This window comes from Scylla paramamosain, chromosome 16 (assembly GCF_035594125.1).
Source record: "Scylla paramamosain isolate STU-SP2022 chromosome 16, ASM3559412v1, whole genome shotgun sequence".
Lineage (NCBI taxonomy): Eukaryota > Metazoa > Arthropoda > Malacostraca > Decapoda > Portunidae > Scylla > Scylla paramamosain.
Window position 1 is genome coordinate 13,907,501 of NC_087166.1, and position 15,000 is coordinate 13,922,500.

Here is a 15,000-nt window from a genome sequence, read left to right on the forward strand (position 1 = left end):
AAATTAATAGTAAAATTTTGTCATATATTAACTCTTTCACTGCTATGGTCATTTATTCTTAGTATTTAGAGTACTGTTAAAGAATACTACATGGATACATAGAAAAATACAGAAAAGAAAGTTAGTCTTGTCCTTTCTAAGCTGCAAAGTTACGCATTTAAGAAATTGTAGCATAAAAATGTATCTAAAAAGTTGTAAGTGACTATGTAAGTGGGAGAGTTAATCCACGTTATGGTTCTCAGAAATTATCACTTATACGAGACGCTTCACTCAGGTATACCCCAACTACACCATTACGGCCGAAAACATATCAAGATTTTATCATAATTTTCACCCATGGAGCACGTTAGGTGATGGCAAAGTGGCAAAGGGAAGTAGAAGAGTTAATCCACATCATAGATCTTAGAAATTATCAGCAGTACTAGACGCATCACTCATGTATATCCACACTACACCATTACAAGCGAAAAAAATACCAAGATTACCATAATTTTCACCCATGGAGCACGTTAGGTGATGGCAAAGGGTCGGGGAAAAATAACCGAGCGAGCGATGGGATGAAAACACACGAGTTATTGTTAGGAGGGAGGAGAGCAATTTATTCCAGCTCGTGTTATAAGAAAATACGTAAGGCTGGGAGGGAGGGAAGTATTTTTTATGGATATAGAGAAAATATTAATGGCGAGAGTAGCAGAGGAGTAAATATATTTCTTGTGAGGTACAGAGAAAGAGAAGTAGAGAGAGAGAGAGAGAGAGAGAGAGAGAGAGAGAGAGAGAGAGAGAGAGAGAGAGAGAGAGAGAGAGAGAGAGAGAGAGAGAGAGAGAGAGAGAGAGAGAGAGAGAGAGAGAGAGAGAGAGAGAGAGCGTACACACGAATCAGCAAGGACGTGTACCTCATGCATAACAACACAACAATTTTACCTGGCAGAGGAGCAGGAGGAGGAGGAAGAGGTGAAAATAAAACAAAAATGCCGCAGGAGAAAACACAAAACAAACGAGCGAAACACGATTGAACACAACACACGCACCAATCACAACACACACACACACACACACACACACACACACACACACACACACACACACACACACACACACACCGCCCAGGTAGAAAAGAAAAAAAAAAAAAAACTACCTCACCAATACCACACCTGACACAGGAAGCTTTCATCTGATTGGGACAAGGCCACAAGTTCAGCGCTGCAAGGACTAATGTCATTCTATTTGTCCGTCATTCAGCATGTCTCCCTTTCGTCTCCTTCACGGACACTTGTCGAGGCGAAGCAATCTCCACTTCATTAACCCTCTGGATTTGTCATGCTGTTCTGCCTCTGGGTGACACACAAGGACGAGAGAGAGCGAGAGAGAGAGAGAGAGAGAGAGAGAGAGAGAGAGAGAGAGAGAGAGAGAGAGAGAGAGAGAGAGAGAGAGAGAGAGAGAGAGAGAGAGAGAGAGAGAGAGAGAGAGAGAGAGAGAGAGAGAGAGAGAGAGAATGTAAATGGGGGAGGAAGTACGAATAATTCCTTGTTGCTATTCTTCCTTACTGTCACCTCCTCCTCTTCCTCCTCCTTCACCTCCTCTTCCACCCTTCTCCTTCTCCTTTTTCCATTCTTTTAATCCATATCCTCCTCCTGGGTGCATTCAGAGAAGAAAAGGGCGTGTCCTCTGCTGTCCCATGTGACCTGTTACCCTCCTGCTCCTGTCCCTTCACCACCACCACCTCCACCACCATCTCCTCCTCCTCTCTCCGGATAATGGTTCTTGCGATGGACGCGTAACTAAACTTCTCCGAGGACAAACTTTACTCATCAACCTGCTTAGTGGACGAGCCTTCAGCGTCGCCTTCGGGAGTCGCGGACCAAGAGGGAGCAAAACGCCTTCACGTAAATTGTCTTTCCCCCAATAATCTGTGTGTGGGCGTTACGTGTTTCCCGTTACGTAAAGATTGTGGTAATGGAGTTTGTGGGTTTGTGGAGTTGTGGGTGTAGTGGTGCGGCAGTAATGTGGTTTTGAATTCTATTAATGACGAGAGATTAGAGGAAATGGAGGAGTTATCAAAGGGGTACTGGTTTGTTTGGAGTTTTGAGCCGAATATGAACATAAAAAAAAAAAAAAAAAAAAGCGAGAGAAAAAAGAGATTTAAAGATATACATAATGATTATAACACACTAAAACTGAAGAATAAAGAAACCAAATAGGAATAAAAAAAGAAATAGGCAAAGACTAAAGGAAAAACATAAAATAATAAAAAAAACAATGAAAGAACCGACAAATCTTTAAAATCCTCACTCTTTTAAAGATATAAAAAAGCAACGACGAAGACGAAATTGAGAAATAAGGAAACATAATATAAATAAAAGAATAAATAGACAATGAATTAAAAAAAAATAATAAAGAAATAAAAACAAAGAAATTACTCATTAATCTTTGAGAGCCTGACTCTTATAAAGACACAATAACAACGACAACAAGAAGACGATGGAGATGAAAAAGACACTGAACTTTCTAAACACTTAAGCACATTACGTGTTTCTTTCTTCCTAAATATCACCTTTAGGTTTAAGAGGATTTAAAAATTTCCAAGCTTAAGACTGAGAAAAAGAAAGTTGGTTGAGTAATTAAGTTAACGTCAGGTAACCAAATTAAACTCTAAGGCTCTTTGGCTTGAAAGTGAGGGCAAGTAAGAGAGTGAGAGTGAGAGTGAGTGGGAAAGTGAGTCTGTTAAGATTAATGATCATGATAAGAATGTGAGAGAGAGAGAGAGAGAGAGAGAGAGAGAGAGAGAGAGAGAGAGAGAGAGAGAGAGAGAGAGAGAGAGAGAGAATGATAAAAGATCCAACAGATTCCAAAACTAATCCAATGTTGATAAAGAAGTCATCCCTAAAATCTCTCTCTCTCTCTCTCTCTCTCTCTCTCTCTCTCTCTCTCTCTCTCTCTCTCTCTCTCTCTCTCTCTCTCTCTCTCTCTTTCTCAATAGAAACGGTAATGGTCGCCACATTTTGCTCTGACGAAAGGAAGAAAGAGAGCTAGCGCGTGTTTTTTCTTATCGATAAGGACAATTGTGAAGTTTGTGGCGATGCTCCTTTGTCTCGATAAAGGAGATCAGCTGGAGGTTCTGTCGTTTATTGTTTTCTCTCGCTCTCTCTTAAAGTCCCCGAAGATTATCTCAGTCTTGGAACGATTATTTTGTCTTCATTTTTTTTTCTCTATTATGAGTTGATAAGGTACAGTTATTTTTTTTTTACTATTTATTTGATCATTTACGTTTTTTTTATTTATACGTTTTGTTTTTTAGTGGTTGTGGATTGAAATTATAGTCTTATGGAACTCCGGCGATGGTTTCTATTTTTTTTTTTTTTCATTTCTATTCTCTTATCGTTTTTAGTTTTTTTTTCCTTTATAAACTGAATTATGTTTTAGTTTTCTCATAGACAAATATTTCACTTTTTCATATTTCGTAAACCTTATGTTCAATTATTTTTGTTTAATGTTGCTTTATCGCGGATATTTTGGCAATTACCGGACCGGTTTATTTTCGCTTCTTGTAACTATTTTTCTCCCTTTTCTACTACAACATAAATTCCCGCGGTGAAGATTTACGCAAACACATTTACTGAAGAAATAAACATAATTTGCTGCGTATTTTTTGACAACTTCTCACATCACCTTACAATAATTCACGCTTCCCTCAATATTGCTTCTATTTATAAAGCTCCACACGGATTTATTACACACAGAAAACGAGAAGTCTTCGTGCTGCTCCTGGCTAAACTTGTCACACATATGCGTCGAGAAATATTTACTTGCATTTTTAAACACTCATCTGCCTCTCCTTATCATCATCCTGCTCCTTCTACTACTACTACAACAACTACTACTACTACTACTACTACTACTACTACTACTACTACTACTACTACTACTACTGCTGCTGCTGCTGCTACTGCTGCTGCTGCTGCTGCTGCTTCTCCTCGTCATCACCTGCTCCTCCAACTACTTCTACTACTACTACTCCTGGTCCTCCTCTTCCCCTTCCTCTTCCTCTACTTCAGGGAGGCACCGTAACGCTTCCCTCACCAATCTGTTACGAAGAACAAGTGACAACACTCTCTCATCTCCTCTAACACGGCGAGGCGGCGGCGAGTCCATAGAGTGTGTGTATGTGTGTGTGTGTGTGTGTGTGTGCATCAGGTTCCTCTGAGACCCGGCCCTCACGCTCTGCTGAATAACGAACTACTACTGGGAGCCAGAAAAAAAATCATAAATCCCCTTCACCCTCGATACGTAGCAGCGATAAAGGTCACTGATTAGAGGCAACGAGGACCTCCAGTAAGGACATAAAGCCTTGTATTCATATCAGATAATTCCAGTCATTTTCCACGCCGAAGTCTTATGGCGCACTTTTGATTATTCACTCCCCGATAACTGGTACCCAAGAGGAAGAGGAGGAGGAGGAGGAGGAGGAGGAGGAGGAGGAGGAGGAGGAGGAGGAGGAGGAGGAGGAGGAGGAGGAGGAGGAGGAGGAGGACGAGGAAGAAGAGTAGGAGGTAGAAGAGGAGGAGGAGCTGCTGAATTATTCACTTCTATGTGCTTGGAGAAAGGAAGGTAGGAAGGGCAAGGGCAAAGGAAAGAAAGAAGAGACTGCTGCTTCTTTTTAACTTCGTGACAAAAAATGAAAGAAAGCAAGAGAGGAAGGAGAAACAGACGAGAAAGAGACACAAGAAGAGGAGACAGACAAGACAAGGAGAAAAGTAAGGCGGAAAGAAAAGAAAAAGAGAAAGAGATGAGAGAAAAGGAGAGATGAAAAAAGAGATTGGGGGAAGTATAGGGTAAGGAAGAGAGGAGAGGAGAGGGAACAAGAGAAGGGAATGGAAGGAAAGGAACAATACGTATGTGAATTACCGTAAATAAACTGCCGATTCCAATTACTGTGATTGGCTTTGCCTTGTTGCTTTGCATTATTGCTGATTAGAGTTTGTAAGCTCCCACACCCTCCTCTTCTCTTTTCTCTCTCTCTCTCTCTCTCTCTCTCTCTCTCTCTCTCTCTCTCTCTCTCTCTCTCTCTGATACGCCTCACCCCACCAAAGGCCTCATTTTCCTTTAGTACGTTGTAAGCCCACTTTTACTACGTTCTACAGACTTTACCATTTACGTTCGTTTTTTGCCTTTATTCAAATTACAGTACAAAACCCGAAACAGAATTGACAGAAGGTGCGAAAGGTGAATTGTCTCTAATATAACTAAAAGACTAACTAAAAGAAATAATACTAATACATGTACTTATAAACATTTTAATTCACAAATACAAATACGTCTACTTCACATTTTTCATCTACGCTTTCTTTCCCTCTCATTCCTCACGTAGACTCTCTCTGTCTTCCTCCCCCCACCTCTCTCTCTCTCTCTCTCTCTCTCTCTCTCTCTCTCTCTCTCTCTCTCTCTCTCTCTCTCTCTCTCTCTCTCTTCACTCCCTTCCCTTCTCACTCCATACCTTGCCAAAAACACACACAAACACACGCCACTTCAATTCTCAAATGCAGAACACATTATCCCCAACAGATTAAACAATAACAAAATAACCACAAATAAAACCCACACAATATATTTCACTCCCTTACTTTCTCCCTCTTACTCTCACTCCTCACCTGAACCCACGAACCACACCTTTTGTGCCTCCCACCCACCCTCGTGCTAGGCCTCATTAAGGACAGGTAATGAGCACAGGTAGTGGCAGGAGGGGCGCGGCTCTTTCAGTGGACGCAAGGATCAAGGGTTAATCTCACGCTCCTCAGCTGCTGGCGCATATAAGTACTAATGGTTAGTAAACAACTCGTGATAATAGGAAAGGTGATAGCTGACGCATATAGAAGGACAAGGGGGTGGTGGTGGTAGTGGCAGTGATAGTGGAGGAGGAGGAGGAGAAAGAGGAGGAGGAGGAGGAGGAGGAGGAGGAGGAGGAGGAGGAGGAGGAGGAGGAGGAGGAGGAGGAGGAGGAGGAGGAGGAGGAGGAGGAGGATTACAGGTTTAGCTTACTGTAAGTAAGGATAAGGAAAGAAAATATATGATGAGGAATCGAGAAAGAGAGGAAAGTAGGAGATAAAAATTAACTCCTCCTCCTCCTCCTCCTCCTCCTCCTCCTCCTCCTCCTCCTCCTCCTCCTCCTTCACCTCCTCCTTCTCCTTCTCAGACTGCTCCTCCTCCTCCTCCTCCTCCGTTTCCTCATCATTCGCCAACGTGAAAAAGAATTATTGGGAAAAAGGGGAAACCAATGCATGAGGATAAATGAGAGACACAAACACAGCGTAGTACGGCACAACGCTTAACGAAGGGGAGTAATTTGATGCTGTTTTCAGAGACCTGGCATAATTAAACCGACGAACTCCACCTCCACGAAAAGAAAAGGAAAAAAAGGAGGCAGGAGAAGAAAAAAAAAAACTAGAAATTTTTTTTTTGCTGGAAAGATTTACGGACCAATTAGGGAAAAAATGCATATGGCAGAAATGTATTCAGAATATTGTTTCATCCCAGTGGTCCAGCGAATATAGGAAACAACGAAACTAATCTGTGTGTGTGTGTGTGTGTGTGTGTGTGTGTGTGTGTGTGTGTGTGTGTGTGTGTGTGTGTGTGTGTGTGTGTGTGTGTGTGTGTGTGTGTGTGTGTGTGTGTGTGTGTGTGTGTGTGTGTGTGTGTGTGTGTGTGCTTCATGAAACGCAAAATCTGTGGGGGCTATAAATTTGTGAAACATGAATATAAACAACAATTCTTCATTAGAGAATTTATTGAATGGAGATGAGTAGAGCGTCCACGCGCGCGCACGCACGCACGCACACACACACACACACACACACACACACACACACACACACACACACACACACACACACACACACACACACATCATCCTTACATAGAAAAATATAACAGGAAACGATTTTTTTGTTCATTCGCTATCGTTTCGCACACACACATACACAAACACACGCACACGCACACACACACACACACACACACACACACACACACACACACACACACACACACACACACACACACACACCGTTTTGTCTATTTTTACGCAGGAAACATGTATGTCTCGTCGCAAACAGCGTGATAAATTTACCTTAACGAGACGCAACGGGGCACGCTGAAACAGAGAGAGAGAGAGAGAGAGAGAGAGAGAGAGAGAGAGAGAGAGAGAGAGAGAGAGAGAGAGAGAGAGAGAGAGAGAGAGAGAGAGAGAGAGAGAGAGAGAGAGAGAGAGAGAGAGAGAGAGAGAGAGAGAGAGAGAGAGAGAGAGAGAGAGAGAGAGAGAGAGAGAGAGAGAGAGAGAGAGAGAGAGAGAGAGAGAGAGAGAGAGAGATCATAATTGAATTTATATATTTCACTTTTAATTCCCCTTCGTCTTCTTTCATGTCTGGTCTGTTTCTCCTCCTCCTCCTCCTCCTCCTATGATATTGCTGCTCATCCACGTTTCTCTTCTCCGTTAAGTTTTCATTCAAGTTTCACTCTTGTCACTTCTCGCCAATATTTTCCTTTTACCTTTCTCATCACCGCGTACCTGCTTCTTATCCCACTTGAACCCAACCCCTCTCCCTCTCCCTCTCTCTTTTACTCCCCAGTCCACTCACATATTACGTAACTCACCACCAACCTCCCTTTTTTCTTTCCAGTTCACACTAGACTCATCATTTTCACATAACTTTTTTCACGTAACTTAGCCATCTCCGTTTTCTTTCCCTCAAGGTCACACGCGGCGCATCAGCATCCCAGAGTGCGTGGAGTTCGACATCACGACCAACGCGTGCCGGGGCTACTGCGAGTCTTGGTCGGTGCCGTCAGCCTGGCAAACCCTAGTGTATAACCCTCACCAAGTGGTCACCTCCATCGGCCAGTGTTGCAACATCATGGAGACTGAGGACGTGAGTATTGATAGGAGTTAAGTATGGCTATACAGGAGATGGGAATGACCAGGTAGATTAAATGTATAGGAGTGTTGTTATGAATGAGTGTGAGTGTAGTATGTCCAGAAAAAAAATAACGGTTTGCGGGAGGTGAATTTAGAGAGAGCTGAACATAACCGGTGTATGACTAAAATGATGTGAATACAGACAGATGTAGGAGCTAAGTACTGGTGTTGCAGGACTGAAAGAATGGAAGTTTGGCTTAATGCAGGATATGAGAATTGGTTAAAAGTATATGAGGCTTAATATGAGTAGATGACTGGATACAGAAGGATTAAAAAAATGGACGTTTTGCAAGAGGTAGAAGAAAAGGAGAAGAGAAATGAATATGAGGATAACTAAAGTGGGAACGGCCAAATAGATTAAAGGTATCCCAGTTTTGCTATGAATAGATGAGTATGGATGTAGCAGGACTAGAAAATAAATGTTTCCGTATAGGTAGAAGGAAAAATAACGTGAATGTAAGGAAACCTGAACAGGAGAGAATGTAGGATTTTTTAATGATTGGAGTGTTGTTAAAAGCAAAAGTAGGATAAGATTATAGATATCTATGAGAGGATATAAAGATTATCATTACGAGAGAGAGAGAGAGAGAGAGAGAGAGAGAGAGAGAGAGAGAGAGAGAGAGAGAGAGAGAGAGAGAGAGAGAGAGAGAGAGAGAGAGAGAGAGAGAGAGAGAGAGAGAGAACGAGTTTTTCCTCTTGGTAATGGAACTTCCTCTGAGCGGTAAATAAGTGAATGTGATAAAAAGAGGAATAACGGTAAATATGAAATGGAACAATGCCAAGGAATGGACGACAAACCTTTGCTCCTTTATTCCTTTCTTTCTGTGATTCTCTCATTTACTTGTTTTAATAATAAGAAAAGACGTTTTGGAAAGGAGAGAATGATTTGAAAAAAAAACGAGGCGATAACTGAAAAATACTTAACAAAACAGGCGAAATATAAGAAAAATACACATATCTATGCGTTATTTATTATATTTACTAATTTTTCGTAGTATTCTCTTTATTTGTTCATATATTTTTCTTGTATTGTCATTAGTTAACGTGTTAATTGTATTGCTTATCACGTGATTTTGGGATTATGAAGGTGGCATAGTAGTAAAAAGCCTCTCTCTCTCTCTCTCTCTCTCTCTCTCTCTCTCTCTCTCTCTCTCTCTCTCTCTCTCTCTCTCTCTCTCTCTCTCCACGCTTGGCCTAGAGTTCAAAAGGGCGTAACGTAAGCCAGAGTAGACGTGTTAAATAGACCAGTACAGACTTATAATGGCCCTTAGAGAGAGAGAGAGAGAGAGAGAGAGAGAGAGAGAGAGAGAGAGAGAGAGAGAGAGAGAGAGAGAGAGAGAGAGAGAGAGAGAGAGAGAGAGAGAGAGAGAGAGAGAGAGAGAATTAGATTACAAATATGAAAAAGAAAGAAAAGTTGAGCTCAAAAAGTTAAAGGCAAGCAGAAATAAAATAAACAAAAGCGGGAAGAGAGGAAGTAGGAAAGGAAATAAGTCGTGGAGAGAAGAAAGAAAAAGAAAGGATTTGAGAAAACAAATATTAGATTACAAAAGCAGGGAGAGAAATGTAAATATAGAAAGACTGAAAAAAGACAAAATAATATAAGAGGATAAATTTAATTCTTCTTTCACAAGCAGACGAAGATGTAAGAATGGAAGTAGCTGTAAAGAGAAAAAAAAAAGAAAAAGAAAAAAATAGGGAAATTACATATTAGATTAAAGAAACAGGGAAATAAAATTTAATAGAGGAAGGCCGACAGAAGACAAAATAACACGAGGAGAAGAAGGATTTAATTCTTTTGTCACAAATAGACATGAAAATAGGAATGGAAATAGTTGTAGAGAAAAGAAGGAAAATAAACGATGAGGAGAGAAATACTAGACTAAATAAACAGGGAAAGAGAAGTTAATAGAGAAAGACCGAAAGGAGACAAAATAACACGAGAAGAAAGATTTAATTCTTTTGTCACAAGTAGACGTGGAAAAAATCACACGGTGTCCTTGTTCTCAGCTTCGTTTGGAAAAAAAAAACTCAAGCAGAAAAAAGCGAGAAACTATTTTTGCTCCCAACGTGACTGAAAGAAAAAGTTACGTGACCTGCAACTTACTGGCCTGCACTCACGCCCACGCACCGCACACCCTTGGCCTGGACACCCACGCCCTTGCCAATCACCAATCAGCGAATAGCGAATCTACCCAATCACACAGGAAAAAAAAAGAGAAAAGAAAAGAAAAGAAAGATATCACATTCTTGCCTGCACTTATTGAGTTTAAACCTTAGTTACTGATAAGAAAATAGTGTGATAAGGGTTATATTGAGAAATGCAGGTGTTATCAGGTAGAACTCGATAGACATTATGATTGATATTGTACTACATATAATATTCTTCAAGTCGTTGTTGTTACTGAGGTGGACAATTATGATAGATCTACAGAATCGATGGAAGTTGTTTACTGGATCTATTTTTGTAAAGGTCGAGAGTGCAAAATGTGGTTAGCGTATCAGCAGGGAAGGGAGAGGATGGAGATTCAATAAATGGTTGCACTTATTAGATTGAAACCCACGTAAAGGACACGTTTATTATATCAATTCCATTACCTACAAAAAGAGAAAACAAAGCTTCACTCTTAAAAAGCAAAGAAATATGTAAATCACAGAAAAAAGATTGAAAAGCAAATCCATATTATATAAAGAGTGGAAATGACTTATAATAATAATAATAATAATAATAATAATAATAATAATAATAATAATAATAATAATAATAATAATAATAATAATAATTAGAGGGCTATTAGAAGATAAACGCTTGCACCCCCTTGAGTAATGAAATGAAGCAAGTCGTGACAAAAGAATTTTGCGTGGAATCTATAAGGGGCTAATCTTGGATTCATTAAAATACCCAGATGAGCTTCAAATCTAGTGATGGATTTCTCCTTCCACGTCTCTGTTAATACGAAAACAGAACTGAAAAGTAAACAAGATAACAACATAAGATAGGTAATATGTTAAAGGCAAAATAATGAATAAAACCACAAAATAAATAGATAAAAAATAACTACGAGGATTCTAGAAGGCGAACACGCAACAATGTAAAGGTAGGGACATTAATGAAAATACGAAATAAGAAATGGGTGAAAAGTAGAAATACATAGCATGATAACTCAAAATACCTGAAATAATAAATAAAATCACAAAATTAATAAACAAAACAACTTTACCATGACACAAAGGTCGGCGCGAAAAAATATAAAAGAAAAAGTAGCGATAGCATCAAACTAAGGCACTGCACTCGTAATAGTTCTCGGGATCACAGACAGACAGGAACACACGTACTAAATGACGTAATGTTGAGTGCACGAGTTTCCGGGGTAGTGAGTGAGGGAATCCCAGTGACGAGGAGGCGACGGAGGGGAAGGTGGGGCGATTATTAGTGAAGGTGAAAGAAAGCGGGAAGGGGAAAGAGAAGGAAAAAGCTTGTTTGCTGATTTGGGAATGGAAGGAAGGGGGATGATAAAAAATAAAGGACTATGAGAAAAAAAACGAGTCAAGGGAAAGGAAAGATATGAAGAAAGGAAGGTATGCGAGAAAAATAAAAAAGAACAGAAAAAAAGATGGAGGCAAAAAAAAAAGTGCAGATCAAAGGAGAATGGGTACAGGGAGGAGGCGAGAGATGAAAGGTAGGAATACTCTGTCTGCTGATTAGGAGCGATAGACAAGGGAATGTTTGAAAAAAAAAATAGAGGGAAAGAATAAGAAAAAAAGCCGAATGAGTGGAAAGGAATAAAAGATAAAGAGGGGAAGATACAAAAGTGTGGGGTGTGGGAGGAAAGGATAGCATTGCTTGAGGGAGAGAGGAGAGCAGGAAGAAGGATGGAGAGAGAAGGGGTAGGCTGGAGAGAAGGGAGGAAATCGAGAGAGTGTAGAGGAGGGAAGTATGAATAAGAGAGAGAAGGGAAGAGGAGGAGGAGGAGGAGGAGGAGGAGGAGGAGGAGGAGGACGAGGAGGAGGAGGAGGAGGAGGAGGAGGAGGAGGAGGAGGAGAAGGAGGAGGAGGAGGAGGAGGAGGAGGAGAGGAGAGGAGGAGGAGGAGGAGGAGGAGGAGGAGGAGGAGGGGGGGGGGAGAAGGAGAAGGAGGAAGAGGAGCGGAGGAGGAGGGAAGGAAGAAAAGACAGAGAGAGAGATCCATCCTAACCATTTACTAATCAAATTTCGAGAAAGGAAGGGAGGAAGTAGTCAGAGTTAGATGGATGATTAGGGGAAAGACAGTGGTGGATGAGAGAGAGAGAGAGAGAGAGAGACGAGAGAGAGAGAGAGAGAGAGAGAGAGAGAGAGAGAGAGAGACGAGAGAGAGAGAGAGAGAGAGAGAGAGAGAGAGAGAGAGAGAGAGAGCGTTAGGTTAATTAAAGCGAACAGAAGGGAGGAAAAGCATCTAAAGCAATTAAGTTTAAAAGGAAAATAGAATAAAGAATATAATCATAGAGGCATTAGGTAGGTGCAGTCTGACTCTCTCTCTGCTCTCTCTCTCTCTCTCTCTCTCTCTCTCTCTCTCTCTCTCTCTCTCTCTCTCTCTCTCTCTCTCTCTCTCGTCTCTCTCTCTCTCTCTCAATGTCTTTCACTTAATCCCGACACACCAATTTCCAGTAATGAAGTTTACCTTGAAGTTGATTAAGACTACTAATAACTTCTTTACCTGTTTACATCCGATCGTCTGCTAAACTTCCAAAATCTCTCTCTCTCTCTCTCTCTCTCTCTTCGTCTCTCTCTCTCTCTCTCTCTCTCTCTCTCTCTCTCTCTTCTCTCTCTCTCTCTCTCTCTCTCTTTCTCATATTAATGTTGATTCCCGTACGTTTTTTTTTTTTATTCCTTAGGATGTGTTACTCTTCGTGTGTGTGTGTGTGTGTGTGTGCTGTGTGTGTGTGTGTGTGTGTGTGTGTGTGTGTGTGTGTGTGTGTGTGTGTGTGTGTGTGCGTAAATCTTTTCTTTTTCTCCTCATGGTTCCTCATTAATCCTTTCATTATCCCCCTGATCCTTATCCTCATCCCTCACACCACCCCCACCACCACCACCACCACCACCATCCTAACACTCTCGCCATCTTTCTCCCGCAGGTAAAAGTGAAGGTGATGTGCGTGGAGGGACCAAGAGAGCTGATCTTTAAGTCCGCCAGCACCTGTGACTGTTTCCACTGCAAGAAGTATTACAGAGCAAAGGGAGACGAGGAAAAGAGGGAGATGGAAGGAATAAACAGCAACGAATGACAATAAGGCAAAGAAGAGGAGGTGATAAAGGTGAAAAGAAAGGAAGATGAAGAAAAATAAATCTATAATAAGGGTGATAATGATAATGGAAAATAACGGAAAGGAGGAGGAAGAGGAAGAAGATGATGATGATGATGAAGAAAAGGATAAGGAGAAGAAGAATGACAAATTGCAGTGAGGAAGAAAAGCATGAAAATTCGTGAAGAAATATGTTTAATGGAAAATTATTACAGAAAAAAAAATGATATAGAAAATAATAGAAAATTGAGAACGTTAATAAAAAATAATGAAAAATAAATGATCAGAAAAAAAAAATAAAAGTTTAAAGAGCACAAAAGTCAACGAAAATCACAAAAAGAAACAGAGAAGAAGGAAGAGAATGAGGAGGAAATAAAGAAAAAAAATATCAAGGAGGAGGAAGAGGAGTAAAAAAGATGATGGGAGGCTGGAAAAAAAAATGTTACATCATCTTCGAGTTAGACAAAAATATTTATGGTAACTTTTCCTTCCTTTCTCCTCCCCTTTTCCTCATCATCACTTGCTTTCTCCTCATTCATCCACAGTGGCTGGATCCTCCCATTCTCTCTCTCACTCTGTCTTTCTCTCTCTTTATCTGTATATCTATCTATATATCTATATATCTATCCATCAATATGGAGTCTGTGCTCATTACGATATAATCAAGAAAACTGCAAATAACATGAATAATTTACTGGAAAATAAATAAGGAATCCTATTCGACCTTATACACGTTTTATTATACCTGTGATCCATACATTATTATTATTATTATTATTATTATTATTATTATTATTATTATTATTATTATTATTATTCATTGCCATCAACATCATCACCGCCATCATCGTCATCAATCAACAATCATCATTCATCACCGCATCACCACCAAAATCATGCTATTATCAAAGAGACAAGCTATTCCTTAATATTATATTTCTGTAGTTCATTAATACAAATTTCCATTGAGCAGTAATAAACAATCACTTTGTGCATTTGAGTCTTTCAATGAAAAGTCCAATCACAAATTCCTCCACACTGATTCGTTGGGAACATTTCTCTTCATCACTGTAAATTATTTTCTAAATCAAATTACGAAACTCATTTCTTTAGCCATTTATTTATCAAACACGATGGAGGGTAATTTCGGCATTTATTTATTTTTTTCTGTCAATTTACATTCCACTCAATATATATCAAAGTTTCTCTGGGCAGGATGGGGGAAAAAAAAAAAAGGCTAAAAACAGACCCTTGATGTAGTATTCCTGATGCATATCATGTCAACTACGCCTACTCGGTGTGTTCCAGTCGCCCTTCACTGTACAACCTTCCCACCGTGTCGTGCACTTCCCTCCCCTTTAGTGAGTCTTGCACCACGCACCTACTCCACCTTTGTCTCTTCCAGCCACGTTCCAAAACATTCTGCTCATGTACGGTATTCACAAACTGCTGTACGAAGAGCGTTACATGCAGTTCTATCAGTTCTATCCAACCCATGCACTTGACTATCACCTCCCGTATTGTTTCCCCTTGATAGTATCCCAGAATAGTACTGATATAAGACTGGCACTGTACTGACAATATCCTGTCACTGTCACGCCTTCCTCGTGCACATTCCTGGCACATCTGTCCACAGCCAGCACTTTTCCACACCTGTTAATGCAATACCGTGTACACCGTAAGGATAAGTAATACTATTTTATCTAGCTAGAGACAAAATTATATTCGTATCATAACTGTCTATCTATTTTCACTAATA

The 15,000-nt window shown here is 40.3% G+C and overlaps 1 protein-coding gene across 2 annotated transcripts in view; it reads left to right on the forward strand.

Moving 5' to 3' along the window:
• Positions 1 to 13,959, forward strand: part of LOC135108084 (thyrostimulin alpha-2 subunit-like) — a 75,080-nt gene extending 61,121 nt beyond the window's left edge. For both annotated transcript variants that reach the window (XM_064018718.1, XM_064018720.1), the window contains exons 3-4: positions 7,744 to 7,919; positions 13,074 to 13,959. In XM_064018718.1, coding sequence (XP_063874788.1) covers positions 7,744 to 7,919; positions 13,074 to 13,223 — 326 coding nt within the window. In that variant the 3' untranslated portion in view covers positions 13,224 to 13,959. The remainder of the gene's footprint in view (positions 1 to 7,743; positions 7,920 to 13,073) is intronic.
• The last annotated feature ends 1,041 nt before the right edge of the window (positions 13,960 to 15,000 follow it).